General features: G+C 54.0%; 1 protein-coding gene across 1 annotated transcript in view; it reads right to left on the bottom strand.

The window, feature by feature from the left end:
* Positions 1-772: 772 nt before the first annotated feature.
* tspoap1 (TSPO associated protein 1) overlaps positions 773-24,315 on the bottom strand; it is a gene marked incomplete at both ends in the record, with an annotated part of 65,104 nt that continues 41,561 nt past the window's right edge. Inside the window, 20 exons of the mRNA XM_079739015.1 lie at positions 773-865; positions 909-1,061; positions 3,717-3,839; positions 4,098-4,169; positions 4,638-4,786; positions 5,408-5,455; positions 6,898-6,966; positions 7,794-7,962; positions 9,225-9,367; positions 12,048-12,123; positions 12,526-13,323; positions 13,707-13,820; positions 14,997-15,413; positions 15,542-15,697; positions 15,797-16,099; positions 16,583-16,734; positions 19,330-20,274; positions 21,429-21,538; positions 21,808-21,914; positions 23,636-23,847. Coding sequence (XP_079595141.1) covers positions 773-865; positions 909-1,061; positions 3,717-3,839; positions 4,098-4,169; positions 4,638-4,786; positions 5,408-5,455; positions 6,898-6,966; positions 7,794-7,962; positions 9,225-9,367; positions 12,048-12,123; positions 12,526-13,323; positions 13,707-13,820; positions 14,997-15,413; positions 15,542-15,697; positions 15,797-16,099; positions 16,583-16,734; positions 19,330-20,274; positions 21,429-21,538; positions 21,808-21,914; positions 23,636-23,847 — 4,409 coding nt within the window. The remainder of the gene's footprint in view (positions 866-908; positions 1,062-3,716; positions 3,840-4,097; positions 4,170-4,637; positions 4,787-5,407; positions 5,456-6,897; positions 6,967-7,793; positions 7,963-9,224; positions 9,368-12,047; positions 12,124-12,525; positions 13,324-13,706; positions 13,821-14,996; positions 15,414-15,541; positions 15,698-15,796; positions 16,100-16,582; positions 16,735-19,329; positions 20,275-21,428; positions 21,539-21,807; positions 21,915-23,635; positions 23,848-24,315) is intronic.

Below are 24,315 nucleotides of genomic sequence, written 5' to 3'. Positions count from 1 at the left end.
AAAAGGCAGAATCAGTCTCCCGATCAGAGCTGTCTGCCAACTTCCTCTCAGGAAATGACATGTGAATGAAGCTACGCTAACCTTATGTTACCAACAACACTAGCCATTTAAAATCATTTAAAATACCGTAATAATATACTGTCCCGATATATTCAATTTTCTATTGACTGAAGGGTGTCATAAACAGTTGACTTATTCGCCCAAGCCCTAGAGTTAAAGGCTTTAGTATGCGTGTACGTACATGCATGTCCAGGGAACGACTAGTGGATGCGAGCTTTGTGATCGATTTCGTAATAAGAACTAAATATTAGTATGCATATGATTCTTGAGTTTGAAAGTCTTTAAGGGGCATAATTGAAGAGCAACGTCATATCTAAGATATTTAGAATAATGGGACTACTGGCTTGTATGCAGATGTAGCAATACATCTATTTGGGTTCCTCAACATGCGGCTCTGCATGCTCTCAGGCTGGATTATTGTCCTTGTTGGTTTCCTATCTGCCCTGGCAGGTGCACTAAAGTAGATCTTAAGATAAAACTATAACCCAAAAATACTGAGTTTGTGGGTCAGTGCAGTGCGTTGGATCGACAAAGAGAACACTGACTTCCTGGAGTGAGGATCCAGGCGAAAGAAAAGGTCCTTTCAAAATAAAAGTGCTTTCTTTGTGACCTGACCGTAGCGGGTCATGTGACTTGCCCCCCCCTCCGTGGCGTTAATGTGACCTGTCCCCCCTCTGTGGCGGTCATGTGACCTGCCCCCCCTCCCCTGCTGTTAGTCCTTCTTGCCTGCGCCCAGCCGTTTGAAGAGCTTCCTCCCCTTGGCGAAGAAGCTCTTCTTCTTCTTCTCTGGTGGGGAGCAGTCCGCCTGGGCCTCCGGCGGGGGAGGGGAGCCGAGGCCAGGGTCGGACCCCGGGTCGGAGGCGGGGTCGGAGGCGGGGTCGGAGGCGGGGGTCCACGGCCTCAGGGTCCGTGTGCTCCGGGCAGGGAGGCTCCGTCGCGGGGCCCCGGGCCTCGGGCGGCGGCGGCGGCGGCGGCTCTGCGGCGCTGGTCGGGCTCACCTTCTGGGGTTCAGAGAACACACGGCGAGGGCTGTAGCATCCAGGCTAACGACGGGACTTTAACTGCAGCGCAACCGGAGCACTTCCTCAGGTGAACGTTAACGACCGAGGGAGAGATGAGAGGGGGGGGTGGTGGAGGAGAGAGGGGAGAGGGAAGGAGAGTGGGGAGAGAGGGGGGAGGGGAGAGGGAAGAGTGGGGGGAGTAAAGGAGAGTGGGGAGAGGGGGGGGGGGGAGAGGGGAGAGTTGGGAGAGGGGGGAGAGTGGGGGGGAGAGGGGAGAGTGGGGAGAGGGAAGGAGAGTGGGGAGAGAGGGGGGAGGGGAGAGGGAAGAGTGGGGGGAGTAAAGGAGAGTGGGGAGAGGGGGGGGGAGAGGGGAGAGTTGGGAGAGGGGGGAGAGAGGGGAGAGAGTTGGGAGAGGGGGGAGAGAGGGGAGAGTGGGGGGGAGAGGGGAGAGTGGGGGGGAGAGGAGGGAGAGAGGGGAGAGTGGGGGGAGTAGAGGAGAGTGGGGGGGAGAGGGGAGAGAGTTGGGAGGGGGGGAGAGGGGGGAGTTGGGAGAGGGGGGAGAGAGGGGAGAGTGGGGGGAGAGGGGGAAAGTGTGGCAAGAGTGGGGGAGAGAGGGGAGTTGGACACACTCGACAGGGATGACTTCCTCCCTGCTAGACTACAGGGTTAGTGGGCTTTGGGTCTATCCTACGTAGCGGAAGAGTCTAAGGCTACGGTTAGCCACAGGGGGCGCTAACAGGACCCTATAGGAGAGAGGTAGGGACACTATGGGGACAGTCTAAAGCTACGGTTAGCCACAGGGGACGCTAACAGGACCCTATAGGAGAGAGGTAGGGACACTATGGGGACAGTCTAGGGGTTAGCCACAGGGGGGCGCTAACAGGACCCTATAGGAGAGAGTTAGGGACACTATGGGGACAGTCTAAGGGTTAGCCACAGGGGACGCTAACAGGACCCTATAGGAGAGAGGTAGGGACACTATGGGGACAGTCTAAGGCTACGGTTAGCCACAGGGGACGCTAACAGGACCCTATAGGAGAGAGGTAGGGACACTATGGGGACAGTCTAGGGGTTAGCCACAGGGGGGCGCTAACAGGACCCTATAGGAGAGAGTTAGGGACACTATGGGGACAGTCTAAGGGTTAGCCACAGGGGACGCTAACAGGACCCTATAGGAGAGAGGTAGGGACACTATGGGGACAGTCTTAGGCTACGGTTAGCCACAGGGGACGCTAACAGGACCCTATAGGAGAGAGGTAGGGACACTATGGGGACAGTCTAGGGGTTAGCCACAGGGGGGCGCTAACAGGACCCTATAGGAGAGAGTTAGGGACACTATGGGGACAGTCTAAGGGTTAGCCACAGGGCACGCTAACAGGACCCTATAGGAGAGAGGTAGGGACACTATGGGGACAGTCTAAGGCTACGGTTAGCCACAGGGGACGCTAACAGGACCCTATAGGAGAGAGGTAGGGACACTATGGGGACAGTCTAAGGGTTAGCCACAGGGGGGCTCTAACAGGACCCTATAGGAGAGAGGTAGGGACACTACGGGGACAGTCTAGGGGTTAGCCACAGGGGGGCGCTAACAGGACCCTATAGGAGAGAGTTAGGGACACTATGGGGACAGTCTAAGGCTACGGTTAGCCACAGGGGGGCGCTAACAGGACCGTATAGGAGAGAGCTAGGGACACTATGGGGACAGTCTAAGGCTACGGTTAGCCACAGGGGGGCGCTTACAGGACCCTATAGGAGAGAGCTAGGGACACTATGGGGACAGTCTAGGGGTTAGCCACAGGGGACGCTAACAGGACCCTATAGGAGAGAGTTAGGGACACTATGGGGACAGTCTAAGGCTACGGTTAGCCACAGGGGACGCTAACAGGACCCTATAGGAGAGAGGTAGGGACACTATGGGGACAGTCTAAGGGTTAGCCACAGGGGGGCGCTAACAGGACCCTATAGGAGAGAGGTAGAGACACTATGGGGACAGTCTAAGGGTTAGCCACAGGGGGGCGCTAACAGGACCCTATAGGAGAGAGGTAGGGACACTATGGGGACAGTCTAAGGGTGAGCCACAGGGGGGCGCTAACAGGACCCTATAGGAGAGACGTAGGGACACTATGGGGACAGTCTAAGGGTTAGCCACAGGGGACGGTAACAGGACCCTATAGGAGAGAGTTAGGGACACTACGGGGACAGCCTAAGGCTACGGTTAGCCACAGGGGACGCTAACAGGACCCTATAGGAGAGAGGTAGGGACACTATGGGGACAGTCTAAGGGTTAGCCACAGGGGGGTGCTAACAGGACCCTATAGGAGAGACGTAGGGACACTACGGGGACAGCGGTGGGGATCGCTGCGTCGCAGAGCAGCAGCAACACTTACGATCACGTCTCAAAGTGCACACTCCGTTTCTGCTTCTGCAAAAAAAGGGCATGCCGCAAGACAAAGAAGGGGGGCAGAAGAAACCGTACCGGGCGGGACATTAAAGCCATCGCACAGAAGGCGTCAAAGACAGCAGACAAGTAGGCGTAAGAGACAAAACTGAGCGATACACACATAGACAAAATTGACATCCATGTGTCAAGTGGCCGATGCGGATCCATTGGAACATCAAGGACAGTTGGGGGGTTTGGGGGGGTCATGAGCCTACCTGGGGGTCTCTCTTGGGTTCTGGGGCGGGCTGGGCCAGGGGGGGAGGGGCCTGGGGGTCCTCGTCGGGCAGAGCCTGCAGGAAGTTGGAGGGCACCAAGCCTTTGTGTCCGTTCAGGTCCCCCTGCAGAGAGCGACGGTGGAGCAACAAGATAACACCAGAATCCCCCTCTATCAGTCAGATGCAAAATTGTAGTTTTGAACTTTTGCTTCTAAAATAGCGTGGAAAAACACAGCCCCATTCTGTCAGCCTTGGCTCCATTAAAACAATAGAATTCTATTTCTTCTTCTTCTGCAAACATGAAGCCGAATTGGCCCTCTTTGTGCTCTGGGCTCTGGAGACCGAGGGGCGGTGATGTCGTTGGGTGTCACGGCAACTCACGTAGAAGAAGCCGTCGTCGTCCATGTCCCCGAACACGTGGATGATGTCCCCGGCGCTGAAGGTCAGCTCAGCCTGGAGGTCAGGAGGACGCGTGAGGAGAGGGGCGGACAGGGAGCAAAGAGCCAGAGGCGCTATTACACGGCTTTGTGGAAGGCGCGGTGCCGACTGGTCAATCATTAGGGGATTTAGACGTCTGTTATATCTGTATAGAAGGTCGCTGCTATGATTCACAGGCATTGCTATTGATGCTATTTTCCACTGATCTAACAAATCATACATTTTAGTGGATTTTTTTGCAGTGTAAGTTTACGTGCAATAAGCAGGATAATATGCAGCAGGTCGAAATCACAACATAAACCCCTTCACGCAGATTCAAACACCAGACGTTTCATGAAACTGACTATTAAACTATAGCAACAAATTCTACTGTTCTATAATCTAACAAAAACACCCTAAAATCTCCTAAATCCTGTCCCTCAGCTTCATCACGGGAGTCATGAAGACACGCAGCAGGTAGGGTGAGGGGCGTTTAGGTCACACCTCTATGTCCGTGTTGGGGGAGCTCTCTCTGGGGTCGTAGTCGAAGATGGCCACCATTCTCCGGGCCCCGGGGCCCGGGTTTCCTGCAGCAGCGGGGGTGGGGGTGGTGGGAACGGCAGCAGCAGCAGCAGCGGCGCTCAGGCTGGAGTCTGTGTGAGGGACAGAGAGGTACACAGCGGTGAGTTTCCGTTCCTCCCTCCCTCATGAGGACGGGTGAGACCTTTGGGCTTCCCTCTGGGGGCTCGGCATGCAGGGGGGGGGGGGGCGCCCCGCAGCATCATGCTATGCTGGGGAGAACGCGATGGTCAAGAACATGCTGGTTGTAAGGAAATAGAACAGGGTTTGAAAGTGAGGCGGGTTATTGGTAGAGGCCAACGACACAAGGCACTTGGTCTGCGCCTACGGAAACATTTATCTCTTCATACGAAAATGATGAAAAAAATCCAAGACCACACCATGGTGACACTGTCCAAAGACGTTTTCTACTGAATTCTGTTCCTTAAATGGCTGGATTTGTCGTTACGATCGTTGCATTGATATCATCAACACACCAACGTGCAGACGGACACGAGGGTAAGATGTACATGAGCTGATGGGGGAAGTAAGAAAGGAACCGGGGAAATGTGGTGAAGGGAGTCAGGGTGACATGCAGAAGACCCTGGGGGGTCTCTCCCTGGGGGGAGGGACGTTGGATACCCCCCTCCCCCCTGGGGTGAGACCCTGTGGGGGGTCTCTCCCCAGGGGGAGGGGGGGGGACGTTGGATACCCACCTGGACTGCAGGAGTCTACACTCTCCTCCCAGAGTGCAGCAGACTCCACTAGAGGGAGAAACAGGGCAAAACGGGTTAAATCTGGTTCCATCGGACGACAGGCCCAGAACCAGTCATGACTCACACCCTCATGCACAGTAGGAACGGTGGCCTTCAACAAAGGCTGCCAGAGAGTATCAACCACACAAAGCCCAATGAGAATAACACATGGAGGCGATCAGAGGGGCTGGGTGTGCTGTCTGTCGAAACCATCCATCCAGTCACCTTCTTATTCAATTATCCAACCACAGATTTTAAAACATCATTCAAAAGGTACTTCTCAGCCAAACAGATCCTATTATATTATTCTGGAAATATTTTATATGTATATATATATATATATATCTCATTTCCATCTACAGCTGCATTTGTGTATTATTGTATAATCCCATTATTTTAAATACAGGTACTTGACAGGAAGTAGCGGTAGTAGTAGTCGTAATTTCAAAAAAGTTTAGTACGTTTAGTAAATATGAAACCAATATAAAGCAGTAGGTGGAATTTCCAAACATAGCTGACATAGGGATCTGTGTTTCAGATCAGATTACGCCGTCTCATTGTCACCTTGTTGGTCATTCTACATTGATATGACCTCGAGGTCAGCATAGACTGCATGGACAGCATGGACTGAAATAACAGGCAGCAAACCTATCCCCTCTGGTCGCTAAATGAGTGGCAGCAAGTGACATCTTCAATGAGAGAGAGCATGAGATTGAGACAGAGAGAGAAAGAGAGAGAGAGAGAGAGAGAGAGAGAGAGAGAGAGAGAGCACAGGATAGAGAGAGAGGGAGAGAGAACAGGATAGAGAGACAGAGAGGGAGAGAGAGCACAGGATAGAGAGACAGAGAGGGAGAGAGAGCACAGGATAGAGAGAGGGAGAGAGAGAGAGAGAGAGAGAGAGAGAGAGAGAGAGAGAGAGAGAGAGAGAGCAGGATTGAGAGAGCTGGAGATTGAGAGAGAGAGAGAGAGAGAGAGAGAGAGAGAGAGAGAGAGAGAGAGAGAGAGAGAGAGAGAGAGAGAGAGAGAGAGAGAGAGAGTGCACAGGCTAGAGAGAGAGAGAGAGAGAGAGAGGGAGAGAGAACGGGATTGAGAGAGCAGGAGATTGAGAGAGAGAGAGAGAGAGAGAGCGAGAGAGAGAGAGAGAGAGAGAGAGAGCACAGGATCAAGAGAGAGAACGAGACAGAGAGAGAGAGAGAGAGAGAGAGAGAACGGGATTGAGAGAGCATGAGATTGAGAAAGAGAGAGAGAGAGAGAGGGAAAGAGAGGGAGAGAGAGAGAGGGAAAGAGAGGGAGAGAGAGAGAGGGAAAGAGAGGGAGGGAGAGAGAGAGAGAGAGAGAGAGAGAGAGACGAGAGAGAGAGAGAGAACACAGGATAGAGAGAGAGGGAGAATGAGGGAGCGAGAGGGAGAGAGTTTGTCGGGGTGATGCACACGGTCTGCAGCGAGACACACCTTTCCTGGATCGCCTGGGTTTGGGCGGCGGGGCGAGGCGGGGCGGGGGCGGAGCATGTGAGCGAGAGCCTTCATGGAGTGTACAAAGTAAACACAGACAGCAGAGGGGACGGGGGACACGACCAGAGGGGCGGAGGGGAACCAAAGAGGGGGAGACACACACAGAGACAGACGCGACACGTTGAGAGCAGCGGACGGGACAAGGAGGCAGCGTGAGTTGATGCCGGTGATCCACAATGACGACCCCATGAGCAACGGCGGCGGCGGCGGCGGTGGCGGCGGCGGGCGGCCGCGGCACCGGCGCCCAGCGAGTCATGGACCTCCCAAGGATCGCAGCATCAGGCGGTTACAAGAGCACACGTGATCCGCATCACAGTGCTGCTGTACTGGGACAACGACGGGCCTCTCTACGGAGACACGTCGGACTGATGGCGGAGGTTTCTCCGATAGAAACAACATCAAGTGCAAAACACACAATCAAGGTACATAAATGGGTCTGCCCAGGGGATAGAGAGCGTCCACTGGGGGTGTTTTGTGCCGACGCGGTGCACCTCTAGAGCCACAGGTCCACCACAGGTGAACCAACAGCGCGGGCCCCTCTGTATCCGGAGTGGGTTGTACCACCTGTGAGCGACTATTTGAAAGCCCTAGGTCCTAACGTGTCGTTTGTGTGTATTATCAGGGAGCAGACCGGCTGGGGGACTTCTACGCAGCACTATCTGCATCCTGCGAACGCACAGGATGCAGCTAGAAGATAGCATCTCTCCGTTTAGCCGCAGAGGACGATGCTTGTCATCAGGTTTGTGTCACGGCCGTGGGAAGAACTTCCTGTGAGGGGGTGGCTAGGTGACCTTTGGGTTTAGGGGGGGCGGTCTAGCTGGCTGCTGGCTGCCTACCTATCTTCTCCATGGAGGCCTGGGTTGTCAGGAAGCCCTGCTGCAGCAGCTGCTGCCGCGTCTCCTCGTCCTCCACCTGCAGCTCCGACACCATGTTGCACGGCACGTAGCCGTGGCGACCGGCCGACTCCCCCCGGTAGAACCCGTCCGCGTCCTTCTCCCCGTACACCTGGGGGGGGGGGGGCCGATGGTTGAAAAGACCGATAAACTGCTATAACTGATCTATAAACTGCTATAACTGGTCTATATACTGCTATATGTACTGCTATAACTGATCTACTACTATGTACTGCTATAACTGATCTATAAACTGCTATAACTGATCTATATACTGCTATAACTGATCTATATACTGCTATAACTGATCTATGTACTGCTATAACTGATCTATGTACTGCTATAACTGATCTATAAACTGCTATAACTGATCTATAAACTGCTATAACTGGTCTATATACTGCTATATGTACTGCTATAACTGATCTACTACTATGTACTGCTATAACTGATCTATAAACTGCTATAACTGATCTATATACTGCTATAACTGATCTATATACTGCTATAACTGATCTATGTACTGCTATAACTGATCTATGTACTGCTATAACTGATCTATAAACTGCTATAACTGATCTATAAACTGCTATAACTGATCTATAAACTGCTATAACTGATCTATAAACTGCTATAACTGATCTATAAACTGCTATAACTGGTCTATAAACTGCTATAACTGGTCTATATACTGCTATAACTGATCTATGTACTGCTATAACTGATCTATAAACTGCTATAACTGATCTATAAACTGCTATATATTAGCTATATACTGCTATAACTGATCTATATACTACTATATACGAGCTATATACTGCTATAACTGATCTATATACTGCTAGAGGTGATCTATATACTGCTATAACTGATCTATAAACTGATATAACTGATCTATAAACTGCTATAACTGGTCTATATACTGCTATAACTGATCTATAAACTACTATAACTGATCTATAAACTGCTATAACTGATCTATAAACTGCTATAACTGATCTATAAACTACTATAACTGATCTATAAACTGCTATAACTGGTCTATATACTACTATAACTGAGCTATATACTGCTATAACTGATCTATAAACTGCTATAACTGATCTATAAACTGCTATAACTGATCTATAAACTACTATAACTGATCTATAAACTGCTATAACTGGTCTATATACTACTATAACTGAGCTATATACTACTATAACTGATCTATAAACTGCTATAACTGATCTATAAACTGCTATAACTGATCTATAAACTACTATAACTGATCTATAAACTGCTATAACTGGTCTATATACTACTATAACTGAGCTATATACTGCTATAACGGAGCTCTAAGCTGCTGTAGTGTGAGGGGAGCCGGGGCCCCACCTTGATGATCTGGCCCTCTCTGAAGGGCAGCTCGTCCTCCGAGGCGTCCGTGTTGGGGGACATGGAGGTGGGGTCGTAGGGGAACAGGGCCACGAAGATCCGGACGTCGCCCTCCCCGGCGCTGGGCTGGGGCTCCGCCGCCCCTGTGGAAGAACACACGAAGAGCCGTTGATCAGAACAACCACACACGGCCCCCAGGATCCAAGCACACTGGGCTTGGGCAAAACGATAATTTTCCGGGAATCAGTTCTTTCAGTTCCCTTCACTATCACGAATCGTTCGTTCAGTTCGTAAGGTCATATTGTCTATTGCGTCATTTGGCAGGGAATCTCAGGTGTCTGGCCTCACCCCTTTGCTTTTAAATATGAGGTACGCCCGCAAATGGAGCCTTTTAAAACACCAGCAGGTCTCAGGTGGTGATGACGCACGGAAAACAGCACATTTCTGTAGCATTAGCCTACGACGCCGCTCAAGCATTACACGTGTGTGGTTTTAAGAAGAGTAGGCCAAGCTGCCTCAACCACCACGAGAACGTTTCAGACTCAATCAATATAAGGTCTCTTTATAGTATCTTTTATTTACGTGACCATATTTTTGATATTTTGACCACAGTTCTAGTCGTTCACCTTCAGGATTTGTTCGTTCTGACCGTATCGTTTGCGAATTGCCCATGCCTAATGCACACACATACAACACCGCTTAATAAATCCAGCTACTGCCTAGCTCTCCTGTTTATGTCAATCACACACACACACACACACACACACACACACACACAATTTTTCACTTTCGCGTATTGAGTGTTATAGTGTTGTAGGACGATAGGCTTTCGGGGATGCCTGCTGGACATTTGCTGCTAAGTGGTTTGGGGCCATGGTGCCCTTGCTGTGCACAGGCCCCGGCGTGTCCTTAAGAGAGGTAATCAAGCCAAAGCACTGATCCTAAGCTCAGGGCTTCGGCCCGCTAACCCGGCACGCTGCAGAGAGGAGCACAATAGCAGCAGCAAACGCCAGCAGGCTCTCACACACACCGCACTGAAACACTGATAACGGATCGGCTCCGTGCGTGCGGTTTCAAACGCAATGCACCTCGTTTGTTTCGGGGTGAAACAGCGAGAGAAGGACGGAGGGATGGGCAGTAGTGTCAGTGCGTGCGGTTGTACGAGGCGCCGTGGTGCGGGGAACGATGTCGGGCCTAATGAACGGCGGCTCTGTGGCTAACTGAACCACGCGCTAAGCCGCACTGCAGAGAAGTGTTCTCCGATCTCATTAGGACGGATCAGCCCATCTGTGGCAACAGTCAGGCACACACACACAGGCACACACACACACACGGATACATGAACACAAACGGCACACTTTCACATCCTCGCCGATGTGCAAGCGGATAGCGGCCGACGTCTCCCCGGCTCCCTTCCTCTTATCTGCGCGGACGTGTGACTTCTGCAAGGACCTGGGCGGGCGGGCGAACGACGCACAGCGTTTTTAATTCAACTGTGAGAGCGGTGTGTGCCGCGGTTTGGATCGGTGTCATGCAGAGAGAGAGAGAGAGATAAAGGAGCGAGAGAGAGAGAGATAAAGGAGAGAGAGAGCGAGAGAGAGAGAGAGAGAGAGAGAGAGAGGAGAGATAAAGGAGAGAGAGAGCGAGAGAGAGAGAGAGAGAGAGTGAGAGTGAGAGTGCGAGAGCGAGAGAGAGAGAGAGAGAGAGAGAGAGAGAGAGAGAGAGAGAGGAGAGATAAAGGAGAGAGAGAGCGAGAGAGAGAGAGAGAGAGAGAGGGAGAGAGAGAGTGAGAGAGAGAGAGGGAGAGAGAGAAAGAGAAATAAAGGAGAGAGAGAGAGGAGAGATAAAGGAGAGAGAGCGAGAGAGAGAGATAAAGGAGAGAAAGAGAGGGAGAGGGAGAGTGAGATAAAGGAGAGAGCGAGAGAGAGAGATACGGAGAGAGACAGAGATAATAGAGAGAGAGAGATAATAGAGAGAGAGAGAGACAGAGAGAGAAACAGAGAGAGAGACAGAGAGACAGAGAGAGAGAGATAAGAGAGAGAGAGAGAGAGAGAGAGAGAGAGAGAGAGAGAGAGAGAGAGAGAGAGAGAGATAAAGGAGAGAGAGAGACAGAGAGACCACAGGCGAGTTGCAGAGGACAGGGAGGGGCCAGAGAGGCCTCTACAGTGTTTCTGCCTGGAGGTTGAGTTTCACTGCTGGCTAATCTAGGGTTACTATTTTCAACTCTGTCACTTCCTCCCGTCTCATGTCATGACAAGCCACTTTGGGCTAAGCTGGTTCTTAGCTTAGAAGGCTCTCTCTCTCTCTCTCTCTCTCTCTCTCTCTCTCTCTCTCCCACTGCTAGAGCACGGTGCCCGTCTCCCCTCCCCCTATATCCTACACAGGGAGATAATCCCGCCACTATCCTGTGTGACATACGGCAGCCGTGCCAAGTGGAGGTGTGTCAGCATTACTTCAGTCACCTTTCCCTCTCTCGTCCTACCCCTCTCCCTCCTTTCGCTATGACTTTCTGTCTCCTCTCTGACACAGTGAGAGAGAGAGAGAGAGAGAGGGAGGGAGGAAGGGAGGGAGGGAGGTAGGGAGGTAGAGGCAGAGAGAGAGATAGAACGGGAAAGAGAGAGAGAAATTTAGAGAGAGAAATAGAAAGAGAAGGAGAAAGCAAGAGAAAGAGAGAGGGAGCGAGAGATAGATAGAAAGAGGGGGAGAGAAAGAGAGAGAGAGAGCGAGCGAGAGGGGGAGAGAAAGAGGGGGAGAGAGAGAGAGAGAGCGAAAGAGAAACAGAGACTAAATGTGCAAGCGTAAGAAGAGGAACGTCTTGCTGACCTTTGGGCGGCCTGGCCTGCGAGGTCGCGCCTTCCCGCGCTGGGCTGGCCTCTGTGGACGGAGCCCGGTCGGCCTCCTGACAGACACACAGAGGACACCTTCAGGACAGACGCACGGGGGACGAGAGGCCGCACACAGGGGAGGACGGAGGGAGGGGGGGAAGCGCCAACCAAGCCCCAATGGAGGGCTATTAAAAAGGAGACGGGAATAGCAAAACAGAAACACAGTGGAAATGTATCCCTCTGCGGCAGAGGGAATCGCCGGGGCGGCACGTGCTGACACCAACACACACACACACACACACACACACACACACACACACACACACACACACACACACACACACACACACACACACACACACACACACACACACACACACACACACGACAGCGACAGCGACAGCGGTTCAATCTGGTGGTCGACTGGCGGTAGGGAGGTAGGTAGTGGGGAGGGGGGTTTCTCTCTGGGGATTCACCCGTTGCGGCTGGCCTGCGGCGGGGTAGGCCGGTGGCTCCTGCTGGGGCCCCCGGGGGTCGTGGAGCAGCCTCCCGTACTCCCCCCCGGTGGGCTCCACCCACCACTCCGAGCTCATCTGGTCCACCACCACCTCCCCGCGGCCGTACTCCCCGGGCTCCTCGCCGTCCTCCGAGCCGTACTCCAGGTCGATCTCCGCCGCGGGGCCCGCCGGCGAGCGCAGCGTCCGCACCGTCTTGCTCACCATGTAGGCCCCCGGGGGCCCCGCCCCTGACCCCGCCCCCGCCTCCGCCTCCGCCGCCATCTGGCTCCTCCGCAGGGCCTCCCTCCGGAGACGGTCCCCCAGCCCTCCGATCTTGGAGCCGGCCTGCTCCCGGGCGCGAGGGGCCGGCGCGGGGCCCGACACCCGGTGGCTGCAGGGCCCCTCGTAGAGGCTGGATTCGCCGTCGTCGTCGCCGTCGTCGTCGTGGGGGTAGCCGGCGGGGCCCCCCGGGTCGGCGTAGCGCGCCCGCTGCTGCTGGGCCCTGGAGCGGCCCCCGTGGCTGGGGGGCGAAGGCTCTCTGGGGGCGGGGAGGTGGTGCCGCCGGGGGGTGCGGTGGAGGTGCTCGGGGCAGGGCCGGGCTCCGTCGCGGGGGTGGGGGAAGGTGGCCCGGGGCCGGGGCTGTCGGTGGAGGGGGCGGCGCCCGCCCTCTTCCTCGGGGATGACGGAGAGGTCCGGGTGGTGGCGGGCCTGGCGGGGGAGGGTGAGGATGCACTCGGGGGGCTCGTCGTCGCTGTCGGGGGGGTCGGACTTGTGGCGCTGCAGCGTCCGGAGGTGGGGGTGGGTGGGTGGGTGGGTGGGGGTGTGTGTGTAGATAGGATCAGTGGAACGACGGAGGGGGGGAAGGTCAAGACAAAGGAGCAGGCAGCGCAGGAAACGGAAAGAAAGACATAAAAGAAGAGTGAACGTTACATTCAGGAGGACGCGAAAAAGAAAACACACACACACACACACAAAGAAACTTAAAAGAGGCTCGTGGCGGCGAACGCACACACACACACACACACACACACACGGCGGGGAGCGGCAACAAGCCCGGTGGAGAACCGAGCGGGAGGTCGCGCGTGGTGCCGTGACGACGACGACGACGACGACGCCGCCGCCGCCGCCGTCGTCACGGCGACCAGGCCTCCGCCCCTTACCCTGGCCGTGTAGCCCCGGTGGGACTCGGCGCGGGGGTCCGAGTAGCAGTCCTCCTCCTCCTCCTCCAGGATGTCCGACAGGTCCGAGCGGCTGTTGTCTGCGATGTAGTCGCCCTGGCGACAACAGAACCCCACGGCGTCAGGCGTTTACCCCAGGTACACCAGGACATGGCCCCCCCCCCCTGTGTGAGTGGGCCCTCATGTGTGTGAGGGCCCCCTAGGGGTCGCTTCTGTACTGGAAGCTCGGTGTGTGTCACTGCAGGCTAAGACACGTCCGGTGGGAATGGGGTGACGGGTGATGGCTGAGCTTCTATCCACCTCAAGAAGACGGTGCAAACAAGCTGATAAGATATGCATTGAAAGGTGCCATACAAAATGGGCCACGTCCTTTGAACAGACACGTTAACGCAGGGGGAGGCGTGGAAGTGTAAATGTGAATCCCGGAAGAGACGCATACATTTAGAATGTGACCTCCCCTGCACTTCACCCAGCCTGTGCCCACGCCACCACAGCCCACCGCCCTCCAAGCCCTCCCCTACAGGACAGACCTCCAGCCTCCCTACAGGACAGACTTCCAGCCTCCCCTACAGGACAGACCTCCAGCCTCCCCTACAGGACAGACCTCCCCCCTACAGGACAGACCCCCAGTCCCCCTACAGGACAGACCTCCAGCCTCCCCTACAGGACAGACCTCCAGCCTCCCCTACAGGACAGACCTCCAGCCTCCCCTACAGGACAGACCTCCAGCCTCCCCTACAGGACAGACCTCCAGCCTCCCCTACAGGACAGACCTCCACCCCCCCTACAGGACAGACCTCCAGCCTCCCCTACAGGACAGACCTCCAGCCTCCCCTACAGGACAGACCTCCAGCCTCCCCTACAGGACAGACCTCCAGCCTCCCCTACAGGACAGACCTCCAGCCTCTCCTACAGGACAGACCTCCAGCCTCCCCTACAGGACAGACCTCCACCCCCCAGCAGTACCTCATTATTCTGTCTGTTCTAGGGTGCTGCGGTGGCTAACCCCTTTCCTTAAGGTCAACCGGACAGCACCCATCAACCGATTTAAAATGTGCCTGGACATATTTATCTGTGTGTGTCAATTATGGCCCCCATTGCACCCCCGACCATCCCTGGGAGGGGGGATCCCCCACTCTGTGTTCATCCTCAAGATGCCTTCCCGGCTTAAGTGAGTTTTTTTTATTATTTATTATTTATATTTGCCCTTTGAGACTGCTACGGTGATTAATGGCTACACAAATCAAATCGAATCGGACTGAACTGAATTACCTGCGCCCTCCGGGCATACTGGGGGTCCTGGCCCTGCGACAGGAAGTCATCCATGGACACCAGCCGCGCGTTCTCCGCCTCCGACTCCGCCTCCGACTCCAGCGGGGAGGCGCTGCGGGGCCGCAGGGGGAGGGGCCCCCAGGGGTTGAGCAGGTCCGCCGCCGGGGCCTTGGCGGGGCTGGGGACGCGCTCGGGGGTGCAGAGCTTGGCACTGGGCTCCTCCTGCAGGAACTCGGAGATGGAGGGGAAGGGCCGGATGGTCCCAGGGCTGTCCGTGTCCCGGCGGTGGTCCGCCAGGACCGCCGCCGCTGGCGCCGGGGGGGCGAATGCGACCGGAGGCGGCGCCGGCGTTGGCGGCGTTCCCGTCGGCAACGCCGCCGGGTGCGAGACGAAAGCGGCGGGCGAGGCCACGTTGATCTGCGGGGAAACGAAACGCAGGAGAGAAACACTCCGGTTAAGACTCGGATTGCCCATCCTAGGCTCAAAGCGGTTGCGGAACGCGTCACAGGAACGGGTGTCCGCCGTGCCGCTGGGTGCGGTCGTACCGTGGGAGCGCTGGTGCTGTAGGCCCCCGAGACCCCCGCCCCGCTGGGGAACAGGCCGGGGCCGGGGCCGGCCCAGGTGTCCGCGTACGAGGCGGCCGGGTAGAGGGCTTCCGGTTGGGGCGGCGGCGGCGGCTGGTGGTGGGGGTGGTGGGTCTGCTGCAGGTAGAGGTGGGGGTGGTGGTAGTGAGGGTGGTGGGGGTGATGGTGGGCGGCGGCGGCGGCGGCGGCGGTGTCCGCAGCGGCGAGGAGGTGTGCCGCGGCGTGGGCGTCCAGCGGCGCCGTGTCAAGGGGCAGCGCGGACACTTTGGCAGCAGAGTTCCCGTACGGGACGGGTGGGAAGGGGGCGTCGGGGAGGGCGGGGGCGGCCGCTGTGGCGGCCGGCGTCGGCCCGGCCATGATGGCGGCCAGCTTGGCGGGCACGGGGGCGGCGAGGGAGTCGCTGGACTCGCCGTGGGCGGAGGTGGTGCGCACGGTGAGCTCCTGGGCCAGCTGCAGGCTGTGGATCTGCGACGGGCCCAGCAGGGCGCTGCCCGCGGTGGGGGACGACACCTCCAGCACCTGGGGGGGGGGGGCGCGGTCAGACACCCACACGTCACATGGAGGTACCAGTGATCAGACACCCACACGTCACATAGAGGTACCAGTGTCAGATCATATCGCTGTTCATCTAGCGTTCCCTAATGCATCAGAACAGTTTTGAGTGTGATTAGCTGTTAGAAGCCGTTTTGAAAATCTCATCTATCCAGCATACATCTAGGCGGACACGCCCACATGTGATGTCAGAAGAGGCCGAGTTTTCAAAAAACGGCTTGTACCGGCTAATCAAACTCACACCTGGTGGAATAATATGTTACCTTTCAATGAATTAAACCTGCGTGGATAATTGTTTTGCTCGAAACCAAGCAAGCGCCACGATTAACATCCTGCATGCACATGCATGAAAAGAACTAGCATCCCAATGTGTATGCTACCATCACAAGCCAAGCATCGTTTTTTTTTTTCCACAAAGCCCCAGCGGCAGTCGCGGTGAACAGTTCTTGCCTTCTTCTTGTCGGCATATATGGTGTACCCGGTGACGCGGACCCCGTTGGAGGTCCCGGCGGCGTCGATGGTGACGGGCAGCCAGCTGATGAGGGCGATCCCGGGGGAGGGGCCCTGCTCCAGCTGCACGTCCAGGGGGGCATCCGGGGGGCCTTTGGGGGCGGGGGGGGAGAGCCAGGGTTAGGGTGGGAGCGGAAAGTGTGCTAGGGCAGCCCGTGGCGGGCTAGCAGATAGAGACATGCAAGCCGGTGTTTCCAATCATTTCACTTAATCCCTTTTATTAATGTTTTATTAATTAATACGTATTTCTAAACCGACGACAACTGGGACAATGCCACATCTTGGACGAGGATGTGATCGGCCATGGTGGTTTCTGAACTTAGAGATGCATAAAAGAAGGCCTACTTTATTAACCTCTAACCTCTCCATGTCAACCCGACTTAAAAAGAATCCAGACACAAAAATGAAAGTGTACACACAATCTATATTGTAATTTCTTAGTGGTGACCAAGTGCAGCTTCTGTAACATGAATATTGGAAAAATGCTCTGAAGGCTAAGTTTGGGATCGAGCAGCTCACCCCAGAATTATCTCTGCACGATAACTAATCGTACACATCCTCTATAAGACCAGAAGATTACTAGAGCCTCAACGTAGATCATCTGAACTGGTCATTCACCATAAATGGATTCAAAAGAAAAGCTTTATATTGTGGAATATACGTATTTCCCGGGATAACAAAATACAAAGAGTTTGAAAAGAGTGACCTAGATCTTCCACATCTATCTAAATGTGGGCCTGGTTAGTATTGATTGGTAAACGTTAGCCTGGCTGAAATGTTTCTGTTCCAGGTCTTACTCAGTCCTCTGTATAGACTAATACGCTAATGGATTAGGTGTACTCAGATGTATTACCGTCAGCCATTCTATGATACTATGTATTATGCTATACCACATGGTGCTATACGATGAAATAATATGCCAAACTATACTTTACTGTAGTAAACAATACCCTGCTACAATATACCTACTATAAACATACTATATTATTAAGTCTATGCTACACTACAATACTCTCTACTCTACTCTCCTCTACTAGACTCTACGCCAGTGGTATTCACTATTTTTTTCAGGAGAGCCGCACTGACAGGACGACGTCAACAGGAGAGCCATTTTTACCGCAAAGTATCAAAAGCTATAAATCCAGTCATAAATAAGTATGCCTGCTTAATAATATGTCCTCCCTGAAGCAGTGTTTCCCACAGAATTTTGTGAAACTGTGGAGGGAACCCGGTCCTTAGCGGGGTCCGGGGGCATGGTCCCCCGGAAGAAAATTTGGTACCTTTTAACCTGGAATGCATCAATCTGGTTTACTTTGATAGGAAAATTAAGACTTGTGTGACTGTGTGCTATTTTCTGGAATAATGTGGAGACACTGGGTCACATAACATGGAAGCTATTGAAGAATAAGTTAATAAGAATAAGTCCATCCACATTCTCTCTTGTTATGCAGGAAAACCCCGCTGTCAGCGTAGAGCCGAGCAAGTTTAAAAATATTTTCTAGACAAGGCTATATTTCCACCTTTTAATGCCGCTGTTGATTTATTTTTTAAATAATTGTTTGCATTGTTTTTTAAAATATCTGTATTCACTGCATGATCATATCACTGTATATTTTTACCGCCATGCGAGCCGCAAATAGAGGCTTGGCGAGCCGCATGTGGCTTGCGAGCCGCGCAATGAGTAATGCTGCTCTACGCCAATGATCTACACTTTACTACACTCTACTAGACTCTACTCCAGCCTCTCGACTAGACTTTACTGCACTCTCCTCTACACTCTACTAGACTTTACACTCTCCTCTACTACACTCTACTAGACTTTACTACTCTCTCCTCTACACTCTGCTAGACTTTACTGCACTCTCCTCTTCTACACTCTACTAGACTTTACACTCTCCTCTAAACTCTACTAGACTTCAAACTCTCCTCTACTGCACTCTACTAGAATCTACTCCAGCTGTCTACTAGACTTTACACTCTCCTCTACTAGACTTTACACTCTCCTCTAAACTCTACTAGACTTTACACTCTCCTCTACTACACTCTACTAGAATCTACTCCAGCTGTCTACTAGACTTTACACTCTCCTCTACTACACTGTACTAGACTTTACACTCTCCTCTAAACTCTACTAGACTTTACACTCTCCTCTACACTCTACTAGACTTTACACTCTCCTCTAAACTCTACTATACTTTACACTCTCCTCTACTACACTCTACTAGACTTTACACTCTCCTCTACACTCTACTAGACTTTACTACACTCTCTTCTACTACACTCTACTAGACTTTACTACACTCTACTCTACTAGAATCTACTAGACTCTACTGCACTCTCCTCCACTAGACTCTATTCCACGCCCCTCTACTGTGTAAACAGAACGCTCTATGAACTGACAGGCCATGAGCGTGGAGAAGGCGGTGGTCGCGCTCCTGTGCTCGTGCCGCTCCAGGGGTAGCCTCTCTACTAGACTTTACTACAGTCTACTCTACTAGAATCTACTAGACTCTACTGCACTCTCCTCCACTAGACTCTATCCTACGCCCCTCTACTGTGTAAACGGGGGTGTCTCTGAACTGACCGGCCATGAGCGTGGAGAAGGCGGCAGCCTCTCGGCTAGACTCTACGACACTCTCCTTCCACACTCTATTCTACACCCCACTACTGTGCGTCTCTGAACTGACCGGCCATGAGCGTGGAGAAGGCGGTGGTCGCGCTGCGGTGCTCGCGCCGCTCCAGGGGCAGCTCCCAGGGCGTGCGGTGCGGCCGCGCCTCCACCTTGACGGAGTACTGCAGGCTGGGCGCGAGGTTGCTGAGGCACAGCGAGTAGCAGCCGGCCTTCACCAGCTCGCACTCCTCCTCGTTCAAGGACACGATGTGCACATAGTTACTGTTGCTGGGCAACCAGGAGAGGTGGGCGGCGGTGGCCGTGACGCGGTCCACGCGCAGCTGCGTCGGCGCCACGCACACGTCCCGCCCGACCAGCAGGCTGCAGGCCAGCCGGTCTGAGGGCCCGCGCTCCGTCAGGCTCTGCACCGACACGCGGTACGCCTTGAGGTGCACGTCCAGCCGCTCCAGCACCGCCTTGGTCTGGGCGCCGAACGGCACGTTGAGCCGCAGCTCCTGGTCCACGTACACGTTGTAGCTCCACACGTCGCCCCAGCCCGCCGCCACCAGCGGCGGGTCCCAGCCGATGATGATGCTCTTGGCCAGCTGCTTGATGAGGGTGAGCCGGCGGGGGTAAGGCACGACGTCCTGCCCCACCTCGTCCAGGTCCAGGTCCAGGCCGTTGGTGAGGGGGGGCGGGGTCGGGGGGGAGGGGCCGGAGGCGGAGGCGGCGGCGGCGGCGGGCGGCGACGGGGCGGGCGTGGCCGGGGACAGGGTCCTGGGCGCGGGGACGGGGGGCGCCGCCTCGGTGCGCTCGGAGGCACGGGGGCCGGCGGCGGGGGGGAACGGGTGGGGCGGGAGGTGGTGCTGGGGGCTGGCACTGTGGAGGCTGGCGTCCAGCAGGGAGTTGTGGGAGCCGGGGTCCGTGGTCTCGGGGTGCTGGCCGCCCATGACGTCGTCGTCCGACACGCGCTCGACGAAGTTGGAGGGGACCAGCCCCCGCCGCCCGTCCATCAGCTCGCCTGGGGGGGGGGGGGGAGACAACGCTTACACCAGAGCCATAACATTTACATTCAGGGCATTCAGCCGACGCTTTTATCCAAGGCGACCTACAGCTGAGCTGTGTTCCACTATCCACACTCTCCGTACTTGCGATACTTAGTTTGAGTACGAAGGGCGTTCGGATTCGGATCGGGGCGAAAGTAAGTGTACTGAAAGGACCCGGACGGTGTACTGAAAACGGTCAAACCGCGAAGTGTCGATCGATGTACACGTTTCGTACTCGACGGCAGCCATCTTAGCTACGTAGCGGAAGAGGGCGGAGCCAGGCTGAGCCAAAGTCGGCGCATTTTCCACATAGCCTGCAGTCGTTTTGTAGTTTGTATAGCTTTTATAGCTTTTTATAGCTGCTAGGCGTAAAGAGTTCACCGCTCAAAGCGGGATGTTTATTGCAGGGGAGGAGCTGCGGCGGCAGTCGCGATCGTAGTTTCCGGTTGGTGCACCACGGAGTATTCGATTTGGAGCAACACTGACATCTGAAAATCAGCGCACCTAGTGAGTGCGGATAGTGTACTACGTTTAAGTGTACTCATCGAAGGATGGATATTGGAACACAGCACCAGACTGGGTAGCCCCGCCCATTCTGCCGGCGATTTGAGCTCGCCCTGCAGAGGGGTCTGGAGAAGAGCAATGCATTTCTTTCCAGTTTCGATACGTTTTTGCCGCAGCCAATCACCGAGCCGCCTTTTCCCACTGGCGCGCTATTGGCTGGTTTAACACAATAACGACAGGGAAGCGACGGCAAGCAGCCAATTGCGTACAGACTCATTTGAACTAGGCCCGTTGATCACGCCTCTTGTACTGAAGAAAATGACAGCAGCTTCCCCAAACCAACGAGCAACTTACCACTGAGCTTGGTCTGACAATAGCCAGGCTAACCTACAGCGGTCAATGCACACATTCACACGCTGACAGCAGAGTCAACCATGCAGGGCGACAGCCAGCTCGTCGGGAGCAATAAGGGTTGGGTGCCTTGCTAAGGGACACCTCGACACTCTAGCTACGAGGAACCGGGGATCAAACTAGCAACATTCCGGTTACCTCCTGAGCGAAGCTGACCCACATAACACAAAAACCGCCGCACTCAGAAAACAATGCTGAAAGCATTCCAGCGTACCTTCGTAGAAGCCGTCGTCGTCCATGTCTCCGTACACGTAGATGTACTCCCCGGCCGTGAGGGGCAGCTCCACCTCTGGGTTGTCGTTGGGCCCGTCGTAGGGGTTGTAGCTGCAGGGGAGGGCAGCGGAGACGTTAGTCACAGAGGGTGGCAACCCTTTTTTTTTATAGTTAGTATTTTATTTTTGGTGTACGAGTTTTCGTACACCACTGTTACATTGTAGTCAACATTGTACTCAACATTTCAACTGACATCTTAACATATATCCTTAGTGATGATACTTTTTTTTGATTGCAATTAATTTCCCCATTTCGCCACATATTTTGGAGAGGTGGGCTTCTCTGAGACCGCGGGGACCAGAGGAGGCGGGACCTCTGACCTGTATCGGCCAATGAAGACCTGCAGCTTGGCAGCTCCCCTGCTGGCGCTGTAGGGGGCGGGGCTGATGTCCACATCCAGCTCCTCCACTTCGCTGGCCGTGTCCACCTGCGCACACCCAGGGAACACGCTCAACCACCCGGGTCCACTGTGGCTCCACTGGGGGAGCCTGGATGAACACTAGCATTAAGTGAAGGGTTTGATTCCCCCCGATACTAAGAATGTATGCCCTCCAGGTGTCGTAAGGTGTTTGGGTAAGAGCTTCTGCCTAGCACTTGGCAGATTGTTTTATATATATATATATATATATATATATATACACATACATACATATCTTAGGGGTGGGAATCTCTTGGCACCTCACGATTAGATTCCGATTATGAGGTCAACGATTCGATTCTAAAACGATTATCGATGCAACAATTTTTTAATGGACATTTCCAAGCAATATACATCTGAGTTTGCTACTCAGAGTTTGCTAATCACTTCCTACTTTGTAATGATCACTAAAGACATCAACAGATGAATAAACTTATCTAATATTTTATTAGAGAAAAAGCTTTTGTCACAAATATGACTTTCTATGAACAATGCAATAATCAATGCAGCTTGCATTACAACACAATATGGAATGTATGTAAAAAATAGGTTTCAGTTTTCTTTTCTTTCTAATCTTTCTTTTCTATACCATTAAAGAAAAAGCTGCTCTTGAATTAGAAGGAGTTCTTGGGTCTGGCTGTGAGTTTGCATGCATGCTATGCGTAGGCTGAATCGCAATCGTGTCAAAACAAATCAGATTGGCCAATACACACTGAAGATAAATTAAATGATTTTGAAATTACTAAAATTATCCCTCTCTGGCGAAGAGAGGGATAATAATTTTTTTTGCCAATTTCTTTTTTTTTATTATTATTTTTTTTTTTTCTGATTATTAATTCATCTGCATCGAGATGGAATCATTCTAGAGAGAATCGCGATGCAACGAAGAATCGATTATTTTTCCCACCCCTAATATATATATATGTTTATATATTGTATTATTCCATTTACATTATATTTAGGGCATTTAGCAGACGCTTTTATCCAAAGCGACCTACAGTAAGTACATTTGTCAGAAGAAAAAGAAACAACAATATCTCGCTGTTGGTACAGTAAAGTAAAAAGTAAACTATAACATAAATCCACACTTTATTTTTACAGGTTTGTACCTGATGCTGGAAGCTTGTTTACACTTAAACCTTACAAAGTGCACCTTACCGAGTTTGTACATTTACATCGTACATTAAAAATACATTTTGGTGTCACGTATACGAGAGTGAAGTTGAGAAAACGTAACACACTTCAAACCCAAACACATATCATTGTTATTCTCATTTTTTGTTTTTTTAGGAAGGGGAGGAGGAGGAGGAGGAGGAGACAGGAGGAGGAGGAGGAACAGGAGGAGGAGGAACAGGAGGAGGAGGAACAGGAGGAGGAGGAGGAGACAGGAGGAGAAGGAGGAACAGGAGGAGGAGGTGACAGGAGAAGGAGGAACAGGAGGAGGAGGAGGAGGAGGAGGAGGAACAGGAGGAGGAGGAGACAGGAGGAGGAGGAGACAGGAGGAGGAGACAGGAGGAGGAGGAGGAGACAGGAGGAGGAGGAGGAGGAGGAGGAGGAGGAGGAGACAGGAGGAGGAGTAAGGGGAGACAGTAGAAGTGATTGTAACACTCTGAGGGCCTCCCCCCCCAGGAACACACACAAGGTCATGTCAGGTTGAAAGTTAAAACGACAATGGGGGGTGAAGGGGGAACTCCCCCCACATCATGCACAGGGACCCGGGGGGGGCGTACCTCGTGCGCCGAGCTGGACTTGTGGGGGCTGAGGTGGGCGTCGGAGCGGGGGCTGAGGTGGGCGGACTCGGGGGACCTGCTGGAGGTGGAGCCCGACTTGCTGACGCTGATGGTGGGCAGCTCGCGGTGCTTGGTGGCGGGGGCGCGCTCCCCCCGGCTGAACCCTGTGGCGTGGGACGGGGGCCCCAGGGAGCGCAGGGGGCCCGCCACATCTAGGAGGAGCAGGAGGGGGAGGGGGAGGAGGAGGAGGGGGGGAGGGGGAGGAGGAGGAGACAGGAGGAGGGGGAGGAGGAGGAGGGGGGGAGGGGGAGGAGGAAGAGACAGGAGGAGGGGGAGGAGGAGGAGGAGACAGGAGGAGGGGGAGGAGGAGACAGGAGGAGGAGACAGGAGGAGGGGGAGGAGGAGGAGACAGGAGGAGGGGGAGGAGGAGGAGGAGGAGAGGAGGAGGAGGGGGGGAGGAGAAGGAGGGGGGAGGGGGAGAGGAGGAGGGGGAGGAGGAGGATGAGGAGGAGACAGGAGGAGGGGGAGGAGGAGGAGGAGGAGGGGGAGGAGGGGAGGAGGAGGAGGAGACAGGAGGAGGGGGAGGAGGAGGAGACAGGAGGAGGGGGAGGAGGAGGAGGGGGGGAGGGGGAGAGGGAAGGGGACACAGAGAAGGAGGAGACAGGAGGAAGGGGAGGAGG

This window comes from Pollachius pollachius, assembly GCF_949987615.1.
Source record: "Pollachius pollachius genome assembly, chromosome: 6".
NCBI lineage: Eukaryota > Metazoa > Chordata > Actinopteri > Gadiformes > Gadidae > Pollachius > Pollachius pollachius.
This window is presented reverse-complemented; position numbering and strand designations above follow the sequence as displayed.